The sequence below is a fragment of the Haliaeetus leucocephalus genome, unplaced genomic scaffold (genome assembly GCF_000737465.1).
Source record: "Haliaeetus leucocephalus isolate CR32 unplaced genomic scaffold, Haliaeetus_leucocephalus-4.0 Scaffold450, whole genome shotgun sequence".
Lineage (NCBI taxonomy): Eukaryota > Metazoa > Chordata > Aves > Accipitriformes > Accipitridae > Haliaeetus > Haliaeetus leucocephalus.
In genome coordinates, this window is record NW_010972886.1 from 21651016 (window position 1) to 21674703 (window position 23688).

The window sequence follows — 23688 nt, forward strand, 5'->3', positions numbered from 1 at the left end:
CCGCGCCTCCCTCTGGGCCCGCCGCGGAAGGGGCTTCTCCCCTTGTGGGCGGCCCGGGCTTCTGCGGGCCTCGCCGGTGCTTTGTCGGCAGCCGCTCCCCCTCAGGGACCCTCTGCGCGGGGCCCAAATGGCTGCCGGCGCCCCTGGCGAGGCCGGGAGCTGTCACTGGCGGGCCGCCGCAGTCCCAGGACTGCGAGTCACGGATTGGGAGAGAGTAGCCATGCTTTGGTGCCACCTGTTCCATTTGCGTGCCCTCAGCTGCTGTACTGGGCCAGGACAGTGTTTCGGGAGTCACATGAGTGATGACAGCGGAAGGTTTAAAATTGGCAAAGGCAAGCTCCAGCAGAGACCTACTGCCTGCAGTTGATGAGGTGTGGTCCTGGTTCAGGCATTAGGTCCCTGTGGGCTTGCATAAATCACTTTGTCTATTTCAAAGGGTGGGTAAGTTACGAGAGGTATTCAGTAATGTGAAGCTGAGAAATGCAGTATCACAGTTTAGGAAGATACGTACTTGCTATACACCTACCCATGCACACCCCACCCCCCAAAAAAAAATTTTGGCATCAAGAAGGAACACAGTTCTTCTCTGATGCCCACTAGCACCCGTGGAAGTATACGAGGTCCCTCTTCAGTCACCAGGGAGGTGGAAGGGACAACATTCCATGTCATGTTACATGCTCTTGAGGCACAAGCTGATCCTAGGGAATTGTTGATTTCTATTGCCAAATCATGTCCAAGATCTGTTTGTATAACTCCCTCCATGGCGCCTTAATGCATACTACCGGCCATGGGGAACTGTGGATGGACTGGGACAGCACTTACAAGTTTTCCCAGTATGGCTGGAGGTGCACCACCAATGAAAATGATTACTCAACAAAAACCCTTATAGGGAACTGGAATGAAGAGCAATACGATATCCCAGAGAATTGTGCAGCCCAAGCCACCTCCTTCCCAGGTATGTCCTTGTGCTTTTCCTTATTGTGGATATAGCAAATCTCAGTTGAGATGATCACTTAATTTGTCATGCACACAGGGCATTATCTTTTCCATCCCCAGCTACAAATGCATCAGAGGTAAGCGTCCCGTGAGTAGCTTCCCTTTCTGCAGCCCTGCTCCTAGTCTTTTCTACTGTTTTTTAAAAATGCAGAAAGGCAACAGTCAGCACCCTTTTCTCTGATGAGTGTCCTACAACAGTTCCTCTACAGCAGTAAAGATGTGAGGAATGCTTTTTTGTGTAAACTCAGTCTTACTCCTAATAGTGGCCCCAGTCCAGCTCTCTTTCCTTTGCTGTTCAGATGATGACTCACAAGTCATCACTGAAGCTTTGTGATCTTAGGTTAGACTGATCTGAAAGTAGTAGTGCAATTGCAGATACTTTGGTCTTCCTGTAAGATAAAAAATGTTAAAGTTTTTTACTTACACTTAGCTATGCTAAATGTGAGTTTTTCAGTACACTCACTGCTTTGAAACAACATACGCTTCAGATTACAACAAGGGAAAGCATCAGGGAATAAAAAGTATGTGCACATAACTGAAACATAGTCTGTTGGATCTGTAGTGTAGCAAAAGAGGAGCTTCTGAATGACGTTTGTGCTTAGAGATGACACAATTCTTTTCTGTCATTTTCTCATTGTTGGGCTGTGCTCCTGTGCCACCACAGAACAGGTATTTCGAGTCATTCAGGGAGTGGTATTTGCATTTCAGGTGTTCTTGTCTAGCTAACCTCATCACGTTTATCCCCAGTGAGCTTTCACTCAAAATTCCCATTTCCCTCAGCTGTATTTTCTGGATATATTATTGCAATTTTGCACTTACTTCCTCAAGGTTTTTTGTATTTATTCTTTTAGGATTTGAATGAGAACCTCATTGGTTTCTGGGCCACCACCCTGAGTTGGAACCTCCTTCATTCAACCCAACTGCTCAGTCCTGCTACACAATAGACTACAGGCCTCCATATGCAGCATTTTCTTTGCCTGTGTCCAACAGTCAGAGAAGGAACAAGAAGGATGCAAGAAATGTAACAGAGATGGAAAGAATCTGAACACTATGCCTTCAGAAAAACAGGAGGCCTCTCTGCCGGCAGTGCTACAAGGATATCCTTCAAGCAAAAAGACCTGTCACACATTAAAGCCAAATGTAGCATTATGTGAAAAATGTTCTTCCTGCTTTCTAAGCTGTATTGTTTGTAACCTATGTGTGTTTCTGTTGTTTATTTTGTGTGCAGAGGTGACTGCAAGTCACTAGTCACCCTGCGCCTTGTCAGTCAAGCCTAACTAACACCTTAACTGGAAGAGCTTATTAGAACCAGCTAATAGGAAATGCTAGACCTTGGCAATTAGGTGGGATTTGGGGTATTTGACAATGACCCCACATCACTGAGTGCTCATTTTCTTTTTCTCACTTAAAGCCATGGAAGAAGGATGTCCTCACAGTTCATTTGAGATTTAAACTGATCCCTTCTAATGTAACTTTTGTCTCAGAAGTTATAAGGAACATAGAAAATAGGTCATAACTGAGTCTGATGATCTGTGCGACAGATCTATGGCATTCCATCCTTTTTGGAGATGAATTTTAGAAATTCAATTCTAGTAATACAGACTTTCCTTTATGCTCATATCCCTTTGAAGAGAGGTGGTAAACAGATGATGACACCTGCAAAGGACTTAGTAGTGTTTTGTACCATGCAACAATGTTAGCATAAATCAGATTAATACTGTAGATGTCAGATCCTGTTCATTGTTTGAAGGGCACTGACAACATAGTTTCAAAGTGATGTGATTTGAACCATGAGAGCAGGACATTTTTGTCCTCTCTGGATATATCTGTCTTTACTGCAGCTATGCAGTTTTCATCTGCAACTGCTCTGAATTGGTTGCAGCACTTGCATGCTTCTCCATAACATGAGTCATTCTAGAGATTTAAGATACAGTTGTCTTCCATTCAGTTGTTATCTAATATCCACACTTCGAATGGGTTTCGATTGTCATGAAGTTGTTTTACCAGTCTAATTTCCACTGGAGAAACTTTTCTGTTGCTTGTGAAACACTCTGAAATCCTCTGGCAACATTGAAGGAAAAGGCTCATGCAATTAGATGTTTGCAAAACATTAGAGCATGCGAAGTGCAACTAGCAAAGTGTTTCTGAACACCAAGACAAGCTCTTCTGGACGCACCTGCCTGCCACTGTGTAAACAAGATTGATGCCAGGTATGTTTCCCTCCACAGCAACCTTACACAGCTTTCTTGACCCAACACTTCCCCTGTCCTCAGTGCTCAAAACAAAAAAATACAAACTGCTTATTCATGTTTTATTTGTTAGTAAACTTACTCAGCATAAATAATATGAGTAGCCATTCAGTATAGCTGGCATCTGATGAAAAGTGCTCTTGAATGGCCCCCCGGGGTGACTTTAAATAGCAGCCTACTTCCTTTGGGCTCCTGCAATGGCAGGCTTCTCTTCACGGGTGATAGGAATAGAGCGCTCGGGGACATCACTTTGTTTCCTTGGTGCACTCACAGTCAGGACACCATCCAGAGAGAGCGATGAGGTTATGGTCAGAGGGTCCACATCATCTGGAATTCTGTATTTCCTGTTGAACTCCCTGGCAATAAAGCCATGCTCATCCTTCAAAAGGAGAAGAAAAGGAACATCCCTGATTAGAAACGTTCACTCAGTTCCACCTAAACCACGGGTCCTTTGCATAAAGTCTGAGATCAGGAAGCTCCAGCTCTCAAAGGAAAACTTTTCGGAAAGTTAAAAGAGTTTTTATTATGAGATGCCCTTTTTAAAGAGCCAAGACTGGCCAAAGTGAGACACTGCCCTGCCTAGGCTGCAGGTGCCTGCAGGTGCAGTGTTTACAGGAGGAGGCTTTATGTTCCAGCTCTTGTGCCAGCCAGAGACTGGGTTCATTGCACAGTGGTGAGCTGTCATTCCTAAGATGCAGCAGCTAGACTTACATGCAGTGCCAACCACGCCTGTTCCTGAGGGTCTCCAGAGCTCCAGTAATACACAGCTTTCTAGTGAGCTGATCTCTGCTATAGCGCTTGATTATTTTCTTAGCCGAAAAAATCTGCTGAAGCTATGTCAGGATTACAGGCTTCCACCAGCTACAAGTAATGCTGTTATTTCCTGACTGACAGATCTGTGCTCCCAGAAGCTCTTAGAGCTGACAGTTCCAGTGACATAGCTACTTTATTATGCATATTCGTTTCCTTCTGGCAAGGAGGCAGGGGGTGGGGGTTGGGAGGGTGATGGGGTCTGGCAAGCCCTGTTACATACAGCTTTGGACATGGCTTTTGACTTCTGTCTGCCCACTTGCCACACAGGTCTCTAGAGCCAGCAAGCTGTGGGATGACTGACAGTGGAACACAACCTTTAAGGGTTACAAACTGATAGATGGGCCTTTTTCAGGAAGAGGTAGCCTTATGGTAACAGAACAGGGCAATGCACTGATTCATTGTGTGGTTTAATTATTACAGTTCGTTGTTAGCTTATTGAATGCCTCACTGCATTCCTGGCCTCTTCCCAGAGAGAAGGAGGCCCAGAAATGCCCATTTCAAAGATGATTTTCCAGTTCAGTTCACAGTTCATGTAACATCAGCAATACATCTCCACCCTGTTGCTGCTCAGTCTGGGATCAGCTGGGGGTGGGGTGTGTGCACAGAGCATCTTCCGTTAGGATTGATTGGTAAAAAACATTAGAAGTATTTGAGATGAGCACAGGAGAGGATTGTTTTGCAGTCTCCTTGTTTAACCATAGATGAGGAAGCTCACACTGACTATCAGTCGCACAGATAAAGCAGAAGTACCTGGCGCTCCTCGTGTTTCCCATGAATTTCTATCATGTCCCCAAGCACCTTCACTTTTAGCTCCTCAGGGGAGAAATGCTTCACATCAAGATTTACAGAAAATTTGTCCTTCTCCAGTCGCATCTGCAAAACAAGGAAGGGACTTCAGAAAAGAGCAGGTGAGGGTTTCAGCTTAAAAAGGCTCTCAGAATATAGCAGTTCAAGACTCAAGCTTCTATCTACACATGCATGTCTGACCTTCACTCAGTCCTGGGATTCTGATCTGGATGGCTTTGTCCCTTGCTGGCCTGTTACATTAATGCCCATCACTACAGAATCTAAAATGGTAATGCTTTCTCTTGATCACATGAGATAAATGTTTTCCTTGGGAGTGAGGAAGAGATTCTCTTAATCTGAATTTGTTAAAACTGACTCTTTAGTTTTACATCCAGTCCTTTTAACAGAATGTCTGAAGGTTTCCAGTTTCTGTGACTGGATTTTGCATAGTCTTTCAAGCAAAAGAAACCCTGACCGTGCAGCTGACTGCAGCTCAGGCTTGCAGGCTTTACGCCTGCATCGTCACTCTTTAGTAACCAAAATAATGTGTCACTGGCAAGCAGTACTGCCTCACTGCTCACCTCTGTTATCTGAGCAGCAGGACTTCTGCTGAAACTCTGAGTCACCTGCTGCTAATCTCACCTCCTTCACTTCCATTTTGCCCTTTATCGCCTCTAACAAATACTGCTTTTTGCTGCTTCCTGAGGTTGAATTTGCATTTTCTGCCTGTCTTGGACACGTTTGGGGGACTTTGCTATATGAGCTGGCTGTCTCTGCCTTCCTGCTGCATTCGTGGTCAGGGAGCGTGTGAGCTGGGATGTGGAGGCAGCCTCTGTGCCAGCTCTAGGCTTATTGGTTTCCGCAGTTTGACTTGGAAGTCTAAGTGTTTCCTCTTCCTTCTAGAATATTTGCGAAGATTTCTCCACTGTGATAGTCAGATGTTGTTATCTGTGGTGCTTATTATGGCTGCTTCAGCGGACAGCGAGACCCAGGTCACTAAATCAAGGGAAACATTATGCAAAGATTAAAAAAATACTTTCCTCTCACTCATTTGGCTTAGAATAGCTCTACAAGTTACTTGTAAATAAGACAGTTGACTCGCAGAACAGGCAAGGTTGTTTGAACTGCGTGCCTCCTGGCTCAGCCCCTGAAGCAGGCAGATGGCTGCTTCATGATCCTTTGGGTCCTATAACTTACTTAAAATACTGCTCTTCTCAGCAGTGATTCTTTAAAATAGGCCCCTTTTTCCTCAGCAACCATGAGCTCCCACACTGCCTGACATGAGGATCACACTACTCCGGCCCACTACCCCTGTGCTGTTTGCTTCTCAGGAGGAAGTGGGATTGAAAGTTTTGCACAGCAGGTAAGGAAATTAGGCTTCCTCCTTTCTTCTGTCAGCTCTTACAGTCATTTGCTGCACACACTCAGCTCAGTTTGCCTCTATTCCCAACACTATGGCAATAGTTGCTGTCAGTCGCAACTGCTTAGCAGAGCATGCAGAGGTTCTTGCCTAATGCAGAGGAGCAGAGGCACAAACACAGCACCCTTTTCCCCAGCCTTTTCCTAATAACCACCTACAAGCAGCTTCCAAGCTCTCAGGTCTCATGGGTCTGCAGCTCCAGACCCATCAGGACGTGCACACAGCAATAACAAAAAGCAGTAAGAAGGGAAGATTACCTCAGAGAGTCCTGTCTCTAGCCAACTGGGCATCCGAAGAATGGGGGATCTCATCAGGAAGGGACTGAGGCTGGGGGAAGCAGGGAGCAGCTCTGACTCCTGCAGGTGCTCTCCAAAAATCTGGTCAAAGATACGACTTGGTGCCAACCAAGATAACAGGGGTCTGCGGATCAGGGGGTTATGAATGGTGATATCCATTGGAGTGCGCTGGAGGAGCCTGGCAAACAACTGTGCTGCAGTGCTGTGCCGGGAGCGTGGGACAGCTTTATACCCGTGCAGCTGGCCTGGCCTTCCCCCCTCCCCCCCCCCCCCCCCCCCCTTAACAGTGGTGTCAGGGATTTTATTGTCCCACTCCTGGGCTGGTCCCTTCAGTGGTGCCCAGTAACTGTCTGGGGGATTTGAACACACTGCTGAGGAGGAGGGGGAAGGGGAGAAGAAGAAAAGGAGCCTAATGGGGCAGCAAGAAGCCAAACTGCCCAGCCACCCTCCCCGCTCCCCACGTGCTGTTTATCTGCAGAGTCCCAGGCAGGCTTGGCAGATGTTCCCAGCTGCTTTGGATGCCAGCAGAATCAATGCAGCTCCTATCTTTGGCTCACAGGGAAAATGACAAGGGGCCATTGTTCCCACTGTCAGCACTGAGACTTCAGCTCCCCACATCACACACCAGTCTAGGAAGAGCTCTGCCTTTCTTTAAGGCAAGAGAAGCCACAGGTCTGCTTTAGCTAGAAAGCAGGAAAGATCCCAGGATGTTCTTTGCGAGATACCCTGGCAGTGTGGCTCTCTGCAGCCCAGTAAGCCTCACTGCCTTAGTGCATGCCCATTGGTATGTGTGCGAATGAAGGATGGCTTTCTCCACAGTGCTTCAGCCCAACACCTCTCATCTTTTGCCCACTACAGAAACCACTTTGCTGGAGAAAGCAGAAGAGCCTGACACTCTGTGACCTCAGAGTACTCCAGAGGGCTGTGAGCAGAGATAAACTGGGCATGTCAACGGCATCCATGGTGCTACACTGAGACATGCTTTCTCAGGGGTGCAAGCTACCTCTGTCTCCCTGTGCCCCTGCAGTAAGCTGATTTCCTATAATTATGCTCCTAATACATCTTAATTCACACATTTATTTTAATTCCTGCCTCACTTGTGAACCTAAATTATGGGAATGGGTTCAGCCTAGCAACTGTCCTTAAAGAGCAAGAGCTAGTCTCTGCCTCTGAGAGCTCGCAACTTGAATACAATTACTGGCTCAGAGGCACATAATTCTTACTGCTAGCACCACCAGTCCTTTGCAAAAAGGTCTGACCCTCTTCATCTCAGCTTGCCTGCAAGAATAGGGAGCAGAAGTTGCTCTGTGCAACAGCGCAGGCCATAAATACCTTCTCCAATTCCCCATTACATCAACAGCAGTGCACCTGCTCTCTCATACTGCAGGACTCAAGGAAATCTCTGGTTTCAGGGTATAAGGAGCTTAATTGGGCACTACTCCCCTCCCTGCTCCCCCTGTCCCCCCCCCCCCCCAGTTCAATAAAACTGGACCTATGCCAGCTTCAGATCCCTGGTTAACTCATGATCTCTGGCACAAGCATTTCTTGGGGTCTCATTACCTTCTGCCAAAGCCCTGGCCAGGGAACAGTCTGGACAGCCAGCTTGCAGCAGCATGGTTTGGGATGTGGAGGTGTCAGCAGTGGGATCTGGATCCTGTCTATCCTTAACTACCTGCAGCACTTCACCACTCATAGGAACAAAAGGCTTGAGCCATCCACTCAGCTTCTGGGAAAATCAAGCTCCTTTGTGTAGGGCACAGGAGGGGCTGATCTGGGACCTAAGCTCCCAGTGGGCTGATGGGTGTCATAGTGACTTCACATGACTTTGCACGACCTGACCAAGCACCAGACAGCATTAGCTATTGCCCTGTCCCCACAGGGGGCTTCAGGGCCAGCAGGACCAGTGTCAGAGACTCTTTGAACCTGCTTACAATGAGCCTTCTTGCTCGCCCTTGCCTTTGGGAGCACAGCAGGCAGCAGAGCCTGAGGTCTGCCCTGCTTTCTCCTACTTCAGCCTCTCTCAGCCTACCTTTGTGCCTCCCTGCTGGACTTGGCTACCCATTTGCCTCCTGCACCCCCTCCTCAAGGAAGGTATCTCAGAGGCTGGGAGGAGGTGTGGGATTTTCCTGAGCTGTCCCTGACTGCAGGCAGTGCCTGCACTCCCTGCTGGAATGCAGCGAGAAGCTTCCCTCGTCACCCTGGCGAGGCATCCTGGGGCCTGTGCATGTGGCTATTTTGGTCCATCTTTTTATCACACACTCCTCCCTGTGGAATTCGCCCAATTAAAACCTTGCAATCTGGAGCCTTCACTCTCAGAGGCAGTGAGTGCTTGGAAGGTCCCCTTCCCGGACACGCCATGGCTGCACGGACTGTCCCCCATGCCTACCCCATGAGTTCGGAGTACGAGTTTGCCAACCCTAGCAAGATCTACGACCAGAACTTTGGAGAAGGTAAGAAAGGAGATGGGACATCCCCCCCCCCCCCCTCCCTCCTCTGGTGCAGGAGGGCTGGTAGAGTCCCCCTGGGGAGATTGAGCTCCAGAGCAGGCTAGGGAAGCTGGAGCCAAGGAAATCTGAGCTTAAGAACCCAGGTCAAATCAGCAGGGAATATCCAGGGAATAGCCAGGGCTCTCTTTTCAGGTCCACTTTCTCCATCCATGCCTACTGCTGTCTCTCCTGTCCCTCTTTCATGCCCCCAATGGTCTGGCATTCATGCATATGCTGTGCAAACATGGAACAAAATGCTCCCGGGCGGGGGGAGTTTTTGCAGCCTGAGGCTGTGGAGAAAAGCTGAGCTGGGGTGTTCAGCACAAAGCCAGGCAGTGGCTGGCAGAGGGGAAGGAATGTGGGCAGCAGCAGAACCATTCAGCACCAGCACAACAGCATGAAAAGGCAAAAAGCTCCAAGGAAAGCCCCCTGGACAATGGCATACAAAAGGCCTTTAGTTCTTCAGGGCAGTTTCTTCACCATCAGCATTTTCCATGCCCATCCCTGGCTGTGGGCTTTGCACTGCAGAGCGCCCAGTGCACCTACCAGTCCCTCCCTGTCCACCCAGGAAACATGCGAAAGCTGGATGACAGCCCGTGGCTTGCTGGCAGCTGCCAGCTGTGTGGTGGGAGGCAGTGGCTGGCAGGCATCTGGCTCTGTGTGTGTTTTAGAGACACGAAGGTAGGAATCACAAAAGACTCCATCCATATTGTGCTGATGTGGTGGCAAAACCAAGGTGTTTGCCAGGTCCCAGCCTCCTCCTGTCACCCTCCCCTATCTGCTGCCAACCATCCTTCTCCAACTCCTTCGCCTGGAAACCCCACACTCCTTACTGAGTCTCATTTTCAGGTGTGTCCCCATGTGAGATTTTAGCCCCTGCCCTGTACCATGGCTACTACATCAGGCCTCGGATCAATAAGCAGCTGGATCGAGGCACCTCTGAGATCAGCCTCAATGAGCACAAATTCCAGGTGTTCCTGGATGTCTGTCACTTCCTGCCGGATGAGCTCACCGTCCGCACCGTAGACAACCTGCTGGAGGTGATGGGGCAGCACCCACAGAAGGCTGACCGCCATGGCTTCATCTCCCGAGAGTTCACCAGGACCTACATCCTCCCTCTGGATGTCGACCCATTGCTGGTGAGAGCCACATTGTCCCACGATGGCATCTTAAGCATTGTGGCTCCCCGGACGGGGAAGGAGGTGAAGGCCAGAGTAAACGAGGTGAAGATAACCCAACAGGAGCAGCCAGTGGGAAAAGAAGAACAGTCTGAGGAAGGAAAAGGGAAGGAAGAGTCCTAAAGGCCCCAGATCTGGGCTTGCACAGGGAAGGTGGGGGGAACAGGGGTGGGGAATCCACGGTGCCAGACCCCGATTTCTCACCATCAGTGTTTAGCAGGGCTGTGAGGCAGCCATATATATGCCAGACTTCTGCTTCTTAAGGCTGATGGCTGGAAAAAGGGACTTGGAACTGAAAAAAAGAGGGAGACTAAAGTGTTAGAGATGGTAATGCAAGTTTTCTCCTAGGTCAAGTGCTCACTGAGCACCATGCAGGGTGCTCTTCTCTCACCCCAAATGGCAAGGGTCACTCTCACCCTAAACTGTGAGGCTGTGTCGCAGTGGACTGCTAAACAGCTGCTGTGCTCTAGCCCAGAAGGGTACTGGGAAGAGAGAAGAGATAACCCCAGTGCCTCACTTCTGAGCTGGTGGCTGACCTTTGTGGAGATGGAAAGTACTTGTTGGTCTGTAAAAGTGCCTGCAGCTCTCAGGAGGAGAGAGGAATAAATCTGCCTCTGATCTTCTCTTGTTTGCCTTGGATTCATGTTGCTTCTGGCCAAGCTGCTCTGCAGCAGGAAGGAGGGACAGTGCCTTAGCTGCTCCAGATGTTCACACTGAGCCCATCTGTGGAAATGGCATCAGTGGGGACTTGGAGGGACTCTGTCCATGGGGCAGCCGGGGGAACCTCTGTGATCGGCCCTCCTGGCCCAGGTGCAGCTGGAGTTGCTTGCTGCTGTAGGGAGCCCACAGTGGGCAGCAGCCTCGAGGAGAAAAGATGTAGAGTGATGGGCTCTTGGAGGCTCACTGTGCATTTCCAGACCTGCAGCTGGAGTTAGCCCAAGTAAACAAATGCCAAGCCATGCTTCAGCCCTCTAGTTTATGGGACATAAGGCTTGTTCACACATAGACCTTCTCAGTCCCTGTGAGGAGAGTGAACCCCAAAATGCTGAAGGGAAAGGCTCTACTCAGATCCCAAGTGCCTTGCTGTCATCCCAGCACTCTGTAGATTCACAGAGGGGATGAATTTTGCCCCTTTTGCAGACACCATGATGCTACCAGCTACATGAGAAATTTCTCTGTAGTCTTGTGATGTTGGGCCAGGGATCATGTGTGCTGCTGTCGGTGGCAGCTGCTGCCTTGGATGGCCTTGGGGGCTCAGCAGATGCCAGTTGCAATCCTTGTCTTGTCAGAGCCAATTAAAGCAGCCAAAATGCTGTGTCACTGGCCAAATATGGGGGTCCCTGGCATGCCTGACTGCAGCCCTCCCACAGAGAAGAGAGGAGGTTCCAAGATCCCTGTGGACAGAGCTTCTCCCTCTCCCTGCTGGGATGTGACCTGCAGGCTTTTGCACTCTGCCTCCATGAATACATAGGGCCAGAAATACCCTGCTCAGGAGTCTATACCCCATGCAGCATACCTTCTCGGTTGCTGAAACAGTGGTATAAGGCTGCTCTTTCACCCTTGCTGGGCAAAGTGGGATCCAAACCAGAGTGAACCACTGTGCAGCTATTTTCTACTTCTCAGGGCCTCTGCCAGCAATGAGGACCAGAGTTAAATTAAGAGCAGCCCTGCCTGCCAGCCTCATGAGAGAAAGTAGGAGGATGGCTAAGCCTCCATCCCCCCCGGCACAGATCAGATACCCATCCTCACAGTCTGTGCTGCTGAGGGATGCCCTTACTCGTGAAGTAGGACCAGATAATCTGCTGCTAGTAAGTATTTCAGACACTGTCAAAATAAAAATCACCTTTACAACGGGCTTTGTCTAAGTCATTAATAATAATTCCAGAGATAATCCTGGGGCAGTGACTTTTAATCGCCTGAAGCAGCTGTTTGTAAGGGCAGGAACAGCCCAGTCCTTAACTGCTCCCCTGTATATAAGCCTCTCTCTGCTCCTCAGTGCATGGCACACCAGCCTCATGCACTGCACCAGATACACGCCGCATCCCATTCGCAGCAGCACCCACCCATGTCCTGAGTCCCAGGAGGACTGAGTTCCCAAGCCCATATCCCTGTGGTGAGGGCAGAGACCTGTGTCTGTGTATGGGGTCAGGTACAGCCATAAATTTCTTAGTCCCCTGCCATAAAAGGAGTCTTCAAACTCACAGCCACTTCAGAGAAGCAACTGTAAAAGGCTTTTCTTTGCCTCTGATCTGGCATCTTCTGTGCTGGTAAGAAGGATCGATGGTCCTCTCACTCACTGCAGGCCTCCTGTCACTAGGATAAACATCTTCACTGGATTGGGGATAGGGAGGATGGCCAACATATGACCTGAAAGCTGGGCAAAGGGTGCCTGGCTGAAGGAGTACACATACTTACACCATACAGACATGGCACATGCTAGAGCATGGAATGCCATCTGGCTCTGCTCTGACTGCAACACAAGGGCTGTGGGTTGCTCAACCACTGGTGGCTGAAAACAGCATGTGGCCAGGGCTGGCACTGCACAGGGAGCGGGTTCTACGACAAAAGTGCCCCAAACAGTTCAGAGCTCTCTCTCCTTCATTTTTTATAGACAGTGCCAGCTTGTTGTGTGCCTGTACCACACCTATCACAGTGTGGTCCCAGTCCCCCAGTGTCTAAGGTGCCTTGACACTACTGCAATAGAAATGCACAGCATTAGTAGTCATTACACAGTTCTGTTCCTCCTCTGGCTTTTATTAGCCCTGTCTTTGCTCTCAAACGAGTTCATTCTCTATTGCTGGGCACTTGCAGGCTCGTCCTGTGCCAGTTGCACAGCTTGTTACCCAGACGATGTCCCTGAGAGCATGAAGACAGCTGCCACGAGTAGTGATGCAGTGAGAGGGGCTGGCACTGCCTGGTGTTAGCCACTGCACTGTTCCTCTGCACCCTGGCAGGCTTTGCACAAAATAGCCTGTTCAGTTTGCTGAGCAGGAGCGCTGGAAGTCGTGCTCTTTTTCATCCCTGCAGACACAGACTGAGGAGGGAATGCAGAATGGCAGCCAAATGCTCTCCAGCTCTGCCAATGTTTTTGATGCCTTTCTGTTTCTCTGGTGGACCTCAAACCAGCAGCTCCAGTATTTGTGAAATGGGCTAATGGGAACAGTCTCCCAGCCTTTTTTTTTTTTCTTCTCCACAAAGCAACAAAGCCCAAGTTATCCCAGAAATCAAAACAGACACTGGGTCACTAAATCAACAGTGTCTGTGGAGAACCCAGAGACACACAGTCTGCAACTTCCCAAGCAGGGACAGACTCCTGAGACCACCCCGTCTTTGCAGGACCCTGAGAACATGGTCCTGTTGGGATAAGGACTGAATCCCATCTGCCTGCACAAATCTGGTCCTAAATTCTCCCCTGTGTGCTGTGGTGCAGGCTGAGCTGTGCAATTTCTCCAGCCACCTGCTGAGGAGCTGTTTTGGAGTTCTAAAGCAGAACCTTTCTCCTCCTGCCACCTTTGGAAAGGTACAAGCTTTGCTCTGCAGTTGGGCAGATGATAAATGGTGCTGTAAGCCTGGCTGAGAGCATGGCTACAGCTGGAGTTGGGGACTAGGGCTGGTTCCTGAGATAGTCTGCCAGAAGTGTGAATTAAAACTTACCCACTTGTCAGCACATCCCATGAGGCATTCAGGCCTGCATAGTACTGGGGCTGACTGCCAAATCAAAGCTGTGGAGCACAGTTTCTGCCTGAGGACTACATTAACATGGTATCTTTCAGTATTGAGTATCAGCTCTCTTGGAGTTGCCAGAGATCAGCTACCTGTCGTTCAGTCCAGGAATGACCAGCCACAGTCTGAAGGGCTCTCAACAGGGGTAGAGAGGTAAAATGCACACTAATGTTCCTGTCTGACATGCTGAGGGTTGAGCTTAAGAGCTATATTGCAGGTGCTTAATGATGCGAGGTCCCTCATGGGATTCTGTCATTCTCAAAGGCACAAATCTGTACACTTTCATCTAGGTAGCTTTAAAAAAAATGGATTCTCAGTAACGTCCCTGAGGTTGCATATGCCTTTCTGCCTGCAGCAGAAGCAGCAGCGCTAGAGCTCAGCTGAGAGTAGACCTGCAAGCCTGCTCTCACCTTCAGTGGGGCACCACCTCCCTCCCAAGAAGATACGCTCTCTTCCCCGGATGATGCCAGCCCATGCCACGCATTTTTCTGACATCCTGCTTGAGAGGCAATGATGAACAGCAGGAACAGCACACTGACTGCTCCCACCCTGGTGTTTCTCCCTTTGTTCAGGAACATTTGAAGTCCCTCCTCCATCCTCTTTTGCATCACTGCTGGCATCAGCAGGACGGCGCTGGTGGGAGAGAGGGATAGCGGAGGGACACCCCCTGTGCAAATCATAATTTTAGCCCCAGGGCTGAGGCCTGGCGGCTCGCTGCTTCCTTGCCCTCTCCGCCCTGAGTAGCAAGAAGTGAGCGCTGGCCCGGGGGCACGGAGAGCCCAGGGCAAGCCCTCCGGTAGATGGCACGCACGGGCCTAGCAGAGAGTCACTGCGGCGATGGAGAGAAATCCGACACTGCCAGACACTCCCTTGGAATAGCCAGGGGCCGAGCAGGAACCAGGAAATACAAGCCCTCCCTGTCCAGAAGACGCTTCTGTTTCATGGAGGAAGGAGCGACATGGGCAATCTCTGCAGCTGCGGGCGACCGTGGTGAGTACGGCATCCGCCAGGTACGGGGATGGCGAACGAAACTCGGGGCAGCCCGAGCGGAAGTTTGAGTGGACTTTGCAAGCTTTGCTTCCCAGTGCTGGGTTCGCCAGGGCTCCCGCCTCGCTCTCAGCCCTGCACCTCGCCAGCTCACACAGAAACGGAGAGCAAGCGAGCAGGGGCCCTGGGTCACTGCTGTGCAGGTGCCGGCGGGGGCGGGAGGCTGGGGCAGCCCCTGCCTGCCAAAGGCATCGTGGGGGGGAGGCGAAGGGGCTCTGTTGCTCCCATCTCTCAGCCCAGAGCTGTGGCACCTCCTGGGACTGGCAGCTTGGGTTCCCGCAGCCATGCCAGCAGCTGAGAATAGCTCAGTTCTAGGAAGGATCTAGTTAAAATCCCTGTCCTTGCCCCAGTGGTCTCCGGCCAGGTAGACACCGTAAGGTGTCCCCTTGGCATAGTGCAGGGAGGGGGCCCTGGGGCAGTGGTGGTGGCACTGAGGGCTGGTGGGTCAGCTACCCCATCCTGCTCTCTCAGCTCCTCCGGCCCCTCTCCCTGCCTGCGTCTGTCTGGACTTTATTTGCGCTTGGGAAATCCTGGCCACGTTTTTCAGATGTTGTTGCTCTTTCTCCCTGGGAGGAAGGATGACAGTTTAATCCCTCCTGGCTCATGTTGTGCCCCGGACCTCCTGCTTACAGAAAAAGGGCACGGCGGACCATCGTTCGGTGCCAAGTGGAAATATTTTCGGCTCTGAGCGTGGTACAAGGGGGAGACCCATGAACGTCAGATGAAGCGCCGAGGACATTCTCTCCAACACTGCATTTGTTAAAAGTCTTGGAAATTCATCAGCGCTTTTTAATAATTACAAGAGGCACAGCATCACCTAGTGGCTGAAGCAGAGGAGGAGGTGCAGGACACCGAGGTCCTTCCAACCTGAGCCCTGAGCTGGAGCGCAGAGGAGTTTGGGATTTAGGAACAGGAGCTGGAGGTGGGAGGTGGAAGGCTGGTTCTTGACGTGTCCCCCCCAAAAAGTCCCATTTTCTACTTCCTCTACCCTGTGGCAGAGGGTAAATGAGGCACCTAGGGCATCAGCTTCATTACTGCAGCAGACAAGGGCCTGATCACGGAATGTCTGGGGCACAGGCTGGTTCGCTTGAGCAGACCTGCAGTTGCCTGGCATGCTACTGATGCTGCGTGGCAGGGAGAGCTGTGCCACAGTGCAGACTGGCAAAGCCAGAGACTCCGGAGTACAAACACCACCATTACAGCAAATGCTGTGGTGGCACTTTCATGTCCAGACAGTGCCAGGCCATGCACAAACACTTATGCCTCCACAAGGAAGTATAAACCAGAATCTGAAGGTCACTCGTATGCAGGGCCAGGCAGGAGAGCAGCTTTTGGAGCAATGTGGTGGCACGCTGGCTTCTCTGGGGCAATATCAAATTCTGCTCCCCCAAGGCTACTGGACCAGGAGTCCTGTGTCCCGCTTGATTTTCTCCCAGAGGCTGCATGGAAAGTAAGAATCTGGGATGGTATTTCTGCTGGTGGTGTCACTACTACCTTCTGGCTGATTCCTGCAGCAGAGGACAAAGCTCTGGCCAAAGACCCTTTTGACCCCAGTACCCCTGTGGAACTCAAGTGCTAACATCTCCTTGCTGTGCAGCAAGGAGAAAGCACAGCTCTCTCCCCAGGAGCATCATCCCCTGTCCTGTACATGGAAACACATGGGTAAAGAAGGGCTCAGGCTCCCAGGCTGTCCCTGTGCTGTACAAGCTATTCAAATGGGCTCTGAGCAAGGAGAGAGGAAGGCAAACCGGAACATGCTGTTAGTAACGTGGGCTTGGGAGACACCTACAGAGGACCACAATCAAGAGCAGACTGGTGCACTGAAGCCCCGCTGCAGAAGTTTGCATGATTCATAGCTTTGCCTTGTTGACAGAGGGAAAAAATGGTACTTAATTTTAGTACAGGTGTTTCCAGGCACCTATACTGCTTTTATTTCTGATTTTCTCAGCACCACAGCTGTGTCAGCACAGAGCTGGGCTTCCTAAGTAAAGCTGAGACTTACAAAAGGGCTCAGAGGGGGTAGGCACCCACCTTCTCCTGGACGGAAGATCCTTGTCATGATCCCTACCAAAGCACGAGCCCTAAGGGAGACAGAGCAAAGAGCAAGAGACTGAGGAGGTTCCTGAAGTCTTTAAAGAAAAGCCATTACAGCAAATTTATTCACAGAAGAAAGCTACTGATGAAGGAAAGCGTGCCCTCAGGTCTGGGTACTTCTGCAAATATGGTCCTGCGGAGGGCAGGCCCCAGGTATTCTCACCACTTGGTTTAGTACTCAGGGCCTCTGGTGTGCATGGACAGCAAAAGATGCCAAAATTTAGGACCCACTGTGAAGCAGGCTTTTGTAGTGCAGAAATCAAGTCGGCATTGACATGGGGAAAGGGGAGGAAGCAATATAGGAGCAGCGACATGTGTGCTGTCATGTAGAATACAATGTGCTTCTAGCAGGCTGTGAGTTAGTTACAACATGTTTGACCTGGTTTTGAGACCAGGGGAGAGGTTTGCCCTGCTCTTGTTTCCCTTGCCACATCCGTTCTAATTACCACAGATCTGAGGCTGGGAAGTCTCCTGCCTCGGTGTGATTAGCCTGCAGACAGCCTCAGAATAGATCCAGCCTACACACTGGCTGCTAATGCTGTCTCTACAAAGGAAGGCAACCAAAACAATCAAGAGCAGCTTGGAAAGCTGATACTGCAGCCTACCTCACAGGAAAGAGGATGGGGACCCTGCTGATCTTGCTTCAAATGGTGCTATTTTAATTACATTGTACAACTGCCTGAATGCTGTAAAGCAGCAAAGTGCTCTAGCACACAAGCCTTGGCAAGGAGGGCCCTGGAGACCCTGCAAGCTCATAGAGACAGTGGAGGAGGAAGCTGAGAACCACTGCAAGACAAAGCAGTGCTGCCTTAAGCTAGGCCCCTAACTCCTGGGGGCAGCCCCCCAGATTTTGTCTGTCAAGGACTGCAGGGCCGTTGGTGCCTCTGTGGGGCAGACCACAGCAGAGTCATGAGAAGCAGTGTTGGATCCTTTTGCACAGGCACATGGCCACCTTGCCTTCCCCAAAGCTGTCTTTGAGTTCCCAGGTCTAGCAAGTCTGGTTAATCATTACTGACCATTTTGAAGGTCTCCAAGTTCTTTGCCTGCATTCATGCTTTTTTTGTTTTGCCATTACAGTGCCAAAGGCATTACTACACACACTGTCCTGCTCACTCGCCCACTGAAGCTGCCTCTAAAAGCCAGCAAAGGCAGAGCTCTGCCTCTGCATTGTTCCTGCCTGTGGCAGGACTGTCTGGCAAATGCACAGGCTGCGGGACATACAATGTTACTTGGGAACCATCTGGTAACTCTATAGCCCCATTAAAAGCACTAGCTGCCCACTTTCAGCTTTTGCCTGTGCTGCGGCAGAGACACAGACCCGTGTGAGACCCTCAGCTACACGCTGTGTTGGTCGGCGGCCAGTACCAGCTGGACATGCGTACGCAGGAGGAGCCATACAAGGGCTGGCACCTGCTCTCCTCCAGCCCTCCGAGTGCAATGCAACGATAACATTTCCTTCATGCATCTGGCCCAGAATGTGACATGTCTGTGCTCTGCCAGACAGCCTGTGCACCCCTGCCAGCACCAGCCTGCAGGAGCTCAGCTCCTGGCTCTATTGTTAACAGCTGGAATGAATTTGGCTCCTCTTCATTCCATGGCTGCAACATAGCTGTGTTTGGCTTGTCTCTTTCTGGTCACACAGGTACAGCCGAGATCAGGGTTTAGCTTGGCTTTATTAAGTGCATAGCTTGTTTGATTTGGTTGTGTTTTAAGTGGAAAACTGAGAACAGGAAAACCGTCTGAAACACTAAATTAGCACAAGGTCTGTGCACAGCTGCTCCTTGGGCAGGGTGGCCAAAGTGCAGGGTAGAGGGCTATCAGAGCATCTGGCCCTAAGAGAAGGCCAACTGAGATCATGCCCTGCACTCTGCGTCCTTGATCATACTGCTGTGGAAATGTAGTTGCCAAACTACAGTGAAATCTGTTCTGATTCACTCTGATGCATATGCATATTGGACAGCCAGGTAGGGCTGAAAGGCAACGAGACTTGGGGGTGTCTGTGGGGTATGGTAGGTGTGTCACAGAAGAAGGAAACACATCCCCACATCTCCCCTTTGGACCTTCTCCCTGCAAGAGTCGCTCAGGTTCTGGCTTGGCTCCATAGCTCTTCTCTAAGACACTTCTTGGGCCTTTCTCATTACCCACAGATGTGGTACCCTGGGGTGGTGCATTTCGGTTTGCATGTTATGAGAGCAGAGGCTGAGGCTTCTCAGGGCTGACATCTCTCTTTGATTTCAGGAATTGCCCTTCGCCTTTTAAAAGAAAGAAAGAAAAGCAAGGTAAGGATTTGTGAAAACGTTTTAGGGGACAAGAAGAGGTAGAGTGACTGAGCCCCTGGTTAGCTGACATCAGTCAGTGCTGACTGTGAATTGGATCCCTGAGGCTGAGGTCCCCTCCTATACTCTTTTGTACCTAACCTTCCTCAAGAGAAGTTTGGTAGAAGCAAGAGGCAAGATTTCTTTAAAACTTAAAGCAAGGGGTGTGATGTGCTATGGGACTTGGCAAGGGGGAGGTAAGGGACTTCAGCAGTATCTTTAAAATACCAGAGTCTCACATCAAAACACATATGAGTACTCTCAAGTGGCAGCATAGCAGAAGCTGCATCAAACTCCTGTAAGAGCTGCAAACATCCATCTGACATCAGTCCCCCAGAATAAAGTGCATTCCCTAAGTAGCCCTGTGGCCTTTGGACCATGCTGGGCAAAATATGTTTGCCAGGCAGCAAAGGAAATAACAAAGTTAAAACTGGATCTGACTTCTCCAAGGGGCTGACAAGGAGGTTCTCTGTGCTGTGTCTGTCCTCCTAGGTTCTGCCAAGAACATCGCGGTCCACAGCATGTTGTCATCCTGGGAAACCTTATTTTTTCCAAGGAAACAAGCCCAGGCTTTCTTCTTGGAGGCAGGCCTCACAGACAGCATTAGGGTTGAGGGTGTCAGATGAGGTGGAAATTTGATTTGTGTCCAGTGGGTAGAGCCCATGGGCCAGATGCTGCATTTCTGCATTCAAAGGTGGAACAATAAACAGTTGTGTTAACCTGATCCACTGGTGTTTCTTTTTCAGGAACTAATGTGAGACATGAGAGCCAACAGAATCAGCCTGGCAGGAAGGTAAACAGTTTCCCAGAGTTGTTTTCCTAACTGTGTATTGAGAAGACAGCGCTGACCACCGCTTCCTAGGATAGATGGGTTGGGAGGACATGGGGCAGCTTATTCAGAGCCGTGAATCGTCTCATCCTGTATAGGCTTTAATGGCTTGTGGGAACAATGTGCATTGCTGCACAGTGATGCGGGCCCATTTTTTTCCCCTAAAGTGCAGTGGAAGCAGTAGGATGAAATCTCTCTCACAGCCTGAGGTGTCAGAGGGCTGGATGGTGCTGGGAGCAGTGTGCAGGGTGACTCTGCCTGGTCTGGGGAAGGCATCTGTGGCAGCAGCCCTGGGACCTGACCTTCCAGAACTCTTTCTCCCCAAAGGGTCCAACGTACGAAGATGTCCTGGAGTTTCCTGTCTACGCCACCGTGAGTAAGCCCAAGAGCGTGAAGCAGGATGACAGCATTCATTACGCAGACATCCAAGTGTTCACCAAGGTCCGGGAGCGCTCTGCAGCAGAGGTGAAGAACTTACAAATGCAGAATGCCACAGAGTATGCCACGCTCAACTTCCCCCGGCCCAGGCTGAAATATGACAGTAAGAATGGGACCCTGGTATAAGAGGCTTGGTGGTCCCCTCCTCCTTCAGCAGCAAAAGGATTTCACAGACTTAGAGATGCAGTAGATGCAAGATAACCTCATGGACACATCAGCTCTCCCTGAGAAAGTGCAGAGAGGCTATGTCTTCCACCTGCATTTCTCTTTGGAGGACACAGACATATTTATTCTCACACGATGAGTAGTTTCCTATCTGATTCTGCTGACAAAAAACACCTCTTCACCTTGGAAGAGTTGGCTCTGAAGCTGGCAACCCGTCTCTTCTCAGCACTGTGAGAAGGCAGAGCTGCTCCTTGGCTGATGAAGGCTAAAACCACAGCTCAGAGCTTCAGTGAGAAAGTTCCTGCTGTGGCACAGGACCAGCTGAGTGCTGCTCTGCAGATGGATTTGGGAACATGACATACAGGATTCAAGGGACAAGGAAGATGTTGCCACAGGATTTTATGCCAGTGTTAAGAAAATTCTGCAATGTGCAGAATGACATGTGGATGACACTGTGAAGAAATGGCATGAAACCTTTAACAGTATCTACTGCAACGTCTTCCTCCAACACCTGCCACTGCAACTGCAGTCATGCACTATGTGCATCCCGTTTTCTCAAAAAGCAGTGTTCTATAACTATGCACAGCACACTAAAACCAAGGCCGGAAATGCACAATTAACTGAGGGGTACAGAACAATTTCTTTCACTGAAGGGCTGTACAGATATGCATCCCTACCCCAACATGCACAGAAGTGAGTAGTGAGCTCTTGGCTCTGACTGGAAGTGAAATAAGGAAAATTCACAATTTAACTGCAAGGCCTATATTTAGGGCAGTTATCCAGTTCTTAGAGTACAGCAGCTGTCTGCATGCCTGAGGTACTGGATATGAATCCTGGCCAACTTTAGAGAGGGTTTTGGACTTTTCCTCCATTTTTTATTTCATACTGTCAGCCTTAGTTATGAAACCTGGTGACATAAAGCACACACCATGTGGTGTTTTCTGCTAACCCTCCCAGATACACCTTTCAGAATTTTTTTATGGCTTTAAAATAGTGTTAGTAATGCAAGTATAGTAATTGTCCAAAAGGCTTCTGCCACTGGTCTGAATTTGGCAGTTGCAGCAATGGCAGTTGAACAGGGCTTCCAAGCAGTATCTTCAGGCACTAAATCAATGCTTGGCACATTCTGTTCCTAAATAATGGTCTGCATAGCTAAATGTAGATCGTGGGACAACCTGTTTATTGCCAGTGTTTAAAAACGGACATCCTGGTACATTTTATAAACATACATAATTTTGCATATTATGGCTCAGCTAAATCTAAAAATCATGAAGGAGTTCCTGCTCATTACAAAAAATAAAGCTGATACGGGCAGTGTTTGCTAAGATGGAAGTGTTTTGAGGACCAATCCTACAATTTTTCTACCTTTTTGCCCGTGCTATCCATTAGACCTCAGCAGGGTTATTGTAAGGCCAGAGTAACATTTGCAGGAGAAGGCCCCTTTTTTATAATGGATACAGTATATTTTTCTACCTGAAAAGGGTTTTTTTGCCCATGCTATCCAGCTGACCTCAGTGGGGCTATTGTAAGGTCTGCAACAGAAGGCCCTTCATTTATAATGGGTACAGCATTATGTTATTGGAAGGGCCGGTTCTTTTGAGTGCCAAGGATTCCTCTTTCTGCTCCTCCAAGTTCTTTTCTGTACTCCATGCCCAGCATGAAAACCTGTCCTTTAGACTGAGGAGGATTGAATGGGCACAGGATTTACTTACAAGAGTGTGTCAGGGAGTCATGGGACACTCTAGCACTCACTTCTGCTAGCCCAGCTGTCAGATCTGGTTCATGATGGGCAGCAGTTGTGTACCTCCTTGCACTGAATCACTGGTACAAGAGCTAGAAAGGGACACTGGCTTCAGTTCTAGTCAAGCCCTCTGCATCATAGGAAGAAACTGGATTTTTTTTGAAACATAATTAAATATGGACTGTAGTTCAGGAGATGGGAGGTTTTTTAGACAACAGGTCATTTTTAAAACCAATTTAATTAAAGTGAAACAGCCCATTATTGCAGTGGCATGCACATTGTGTGGTACTGAAGTTTTTCCTCACTCAGCAGGAGAGCTGGGGTGGGGGACAGTAAGCTGGGCAGATGCTAAGGTCAAGCTCCTGGGCCCTGAGTGGTGTAAATCTGCACATCCATCAAGTTAAACCAGTTTTGCTGCAGACATAGGTAGGACTGGGTTTGGCTCAGAGGAACTTGCTTTCACATAGTCACGTCACTTAGTTCTGTTGATTTGTGGATCAGCCCTTTTGTATTCTGAATGCATGGGAGCTACAGTAGAAACTCTCTTTTAATGAGTGCCTCAAAGCCTGGAATGGTAGTTTATCTCCTATTCCCTAAGGAGCTCCAGCTTCCATACCTAGCTAGTACTTGGTGTTGTTTCTGAAGTATAGCGTATCTTAGAGATAATCAAATGCTCTGCACAGGAACAGGAGTAGTACACTAGTTTTGCCTGTTTACCAGGCCTCAAATAGATAAAATGTGAAAGCCACATGTTCTGCAATAAGCGTTCTTGTAAAGGACTTGGTTTTGCACTGAATATTAAAAGCTTCCAACAGCGCATCTCCTGCATTTCCTGAGGTTCTTATGTCTAGGTGTTAAATGAGGGTTAATGTATCAAACGTTCCTTGAACATTAAAGATCTAATTTTTAGTTTTAACTAATAACTTTGCACTTCGGGGGGAGGCCGTTGCCCGCTCGCTGCACTGGGGTTCTAGGCGGGGGTTCTGGGGGTGCACCCGCGGCCCCGGATGAGCGCCTGCAGAGCCGGGGCCTGGGCCCGGCCGGCCGGCGGGTTCCTCGCGCTTCTTCTGACCGCGGCGGCCGGGGCCCTGCCGCTGCTGCAAGCAACCGGC

The 23688-nt window shown here is 49.7% G+C and overlaps 5 protein-coding genes across 5 annotated transcripts in view; 3 read left to right on the forward strand and 2 right to left on the reverse strand.

Moving 5' to 3' along the window:
• Window positions 1–244, reverse strand: part of FDXACB1 (ferredoxin-fold anticodon binding domain containing 1) — a 3875-nt gene extending 3631 nt beyond the window's left edge. Inside the window, exon 1 of the mRNA XM_010575102.1 lies at window positions 7–244. Within this exon, the coding sequence (XP_010573404.1) occupies window positions 7–244 (238 nt within the window). The remainder of the gene's footprint in view (window positions 1–6) is intronic.
• Window positions 245–729: 485 nt separating this feature from the next.
• On the forward strand, window positions 730–2230 carry LOC104836491 (chromosome unknown open reading frame, human C11orf1). Its single transcript, XM_010575103.1, is given in 6 exon segments — window positions 730–918; window positions 920–955; window positions 1451–1517; window positions 1848–1961; window positions 1964–2082; window positions 2225–2230. Coding segments are annotated over 6 exon segments (531 nt in total).
• A 486-nt stretch (window positions 2231–2716) lies between these two features.
• On the reverse strand, window positions 2717–6936 carry CRYAB (crystallin, alpha B). The gene is made up of 3 exons (XM_010575003.1): window positions 6522–6936; window positions 4809–4931; window positions 2717–3624 (listed from the first exon to the last, which is right to left on the reverse strand). The coding sequence occupies exons 1-3, from the start codon at window positions 6717–6719 to the stop codon at window positions 3421–3423; spliced, it is 525 nt and encodes a 174-aa protein (XP_010573305.1). The 5' UTR covers window positions 6720–6936; the 3' UTR covers window positions 2717–3420.
• A 1940-nt stretch (window positions 6937–8876) lies between these two features.
• Window positions 8877–10418, forward strand: HSPB2 (heat shock 27kDa protein 2). The gene is made up of 2 exons (XM_010575004.1): window positions 8877–9010; window positions 9896–10418. Exons 1-2 carry the CDS (start codon window positions 8917–8919, stop codon window positions 10345–10347), a joined length of 546 nt encoding a protein of 181 aa, XP_010573306.1. The 5' UTR covers window positions 8877–8916; the 3' UTR covers window positions 10348–10418.
• A 4487-nt stretch (window positions 10419–14905) lies between these two features.
• On the forward strand, window positions 14906–20796 carry LOC104836403 (chromosome unknown open reading frame, human C11orf52). The gene is made up of 4 exons (XM_010575005.1): window positions 14906–14937; window positions 19327–19367; window positions 20150–20196; window positions 20560–20796. The coding sequence occupies exons 1-4, from the start codon at window positions 14906–14908 to the stop codon at window positions 20794–20796; spliced, it is 357 nt and encodes a 118-aa protein (XP_010573307.1).
• Window positions 20797–23688: the final 2892 nt, after the last annotated feature.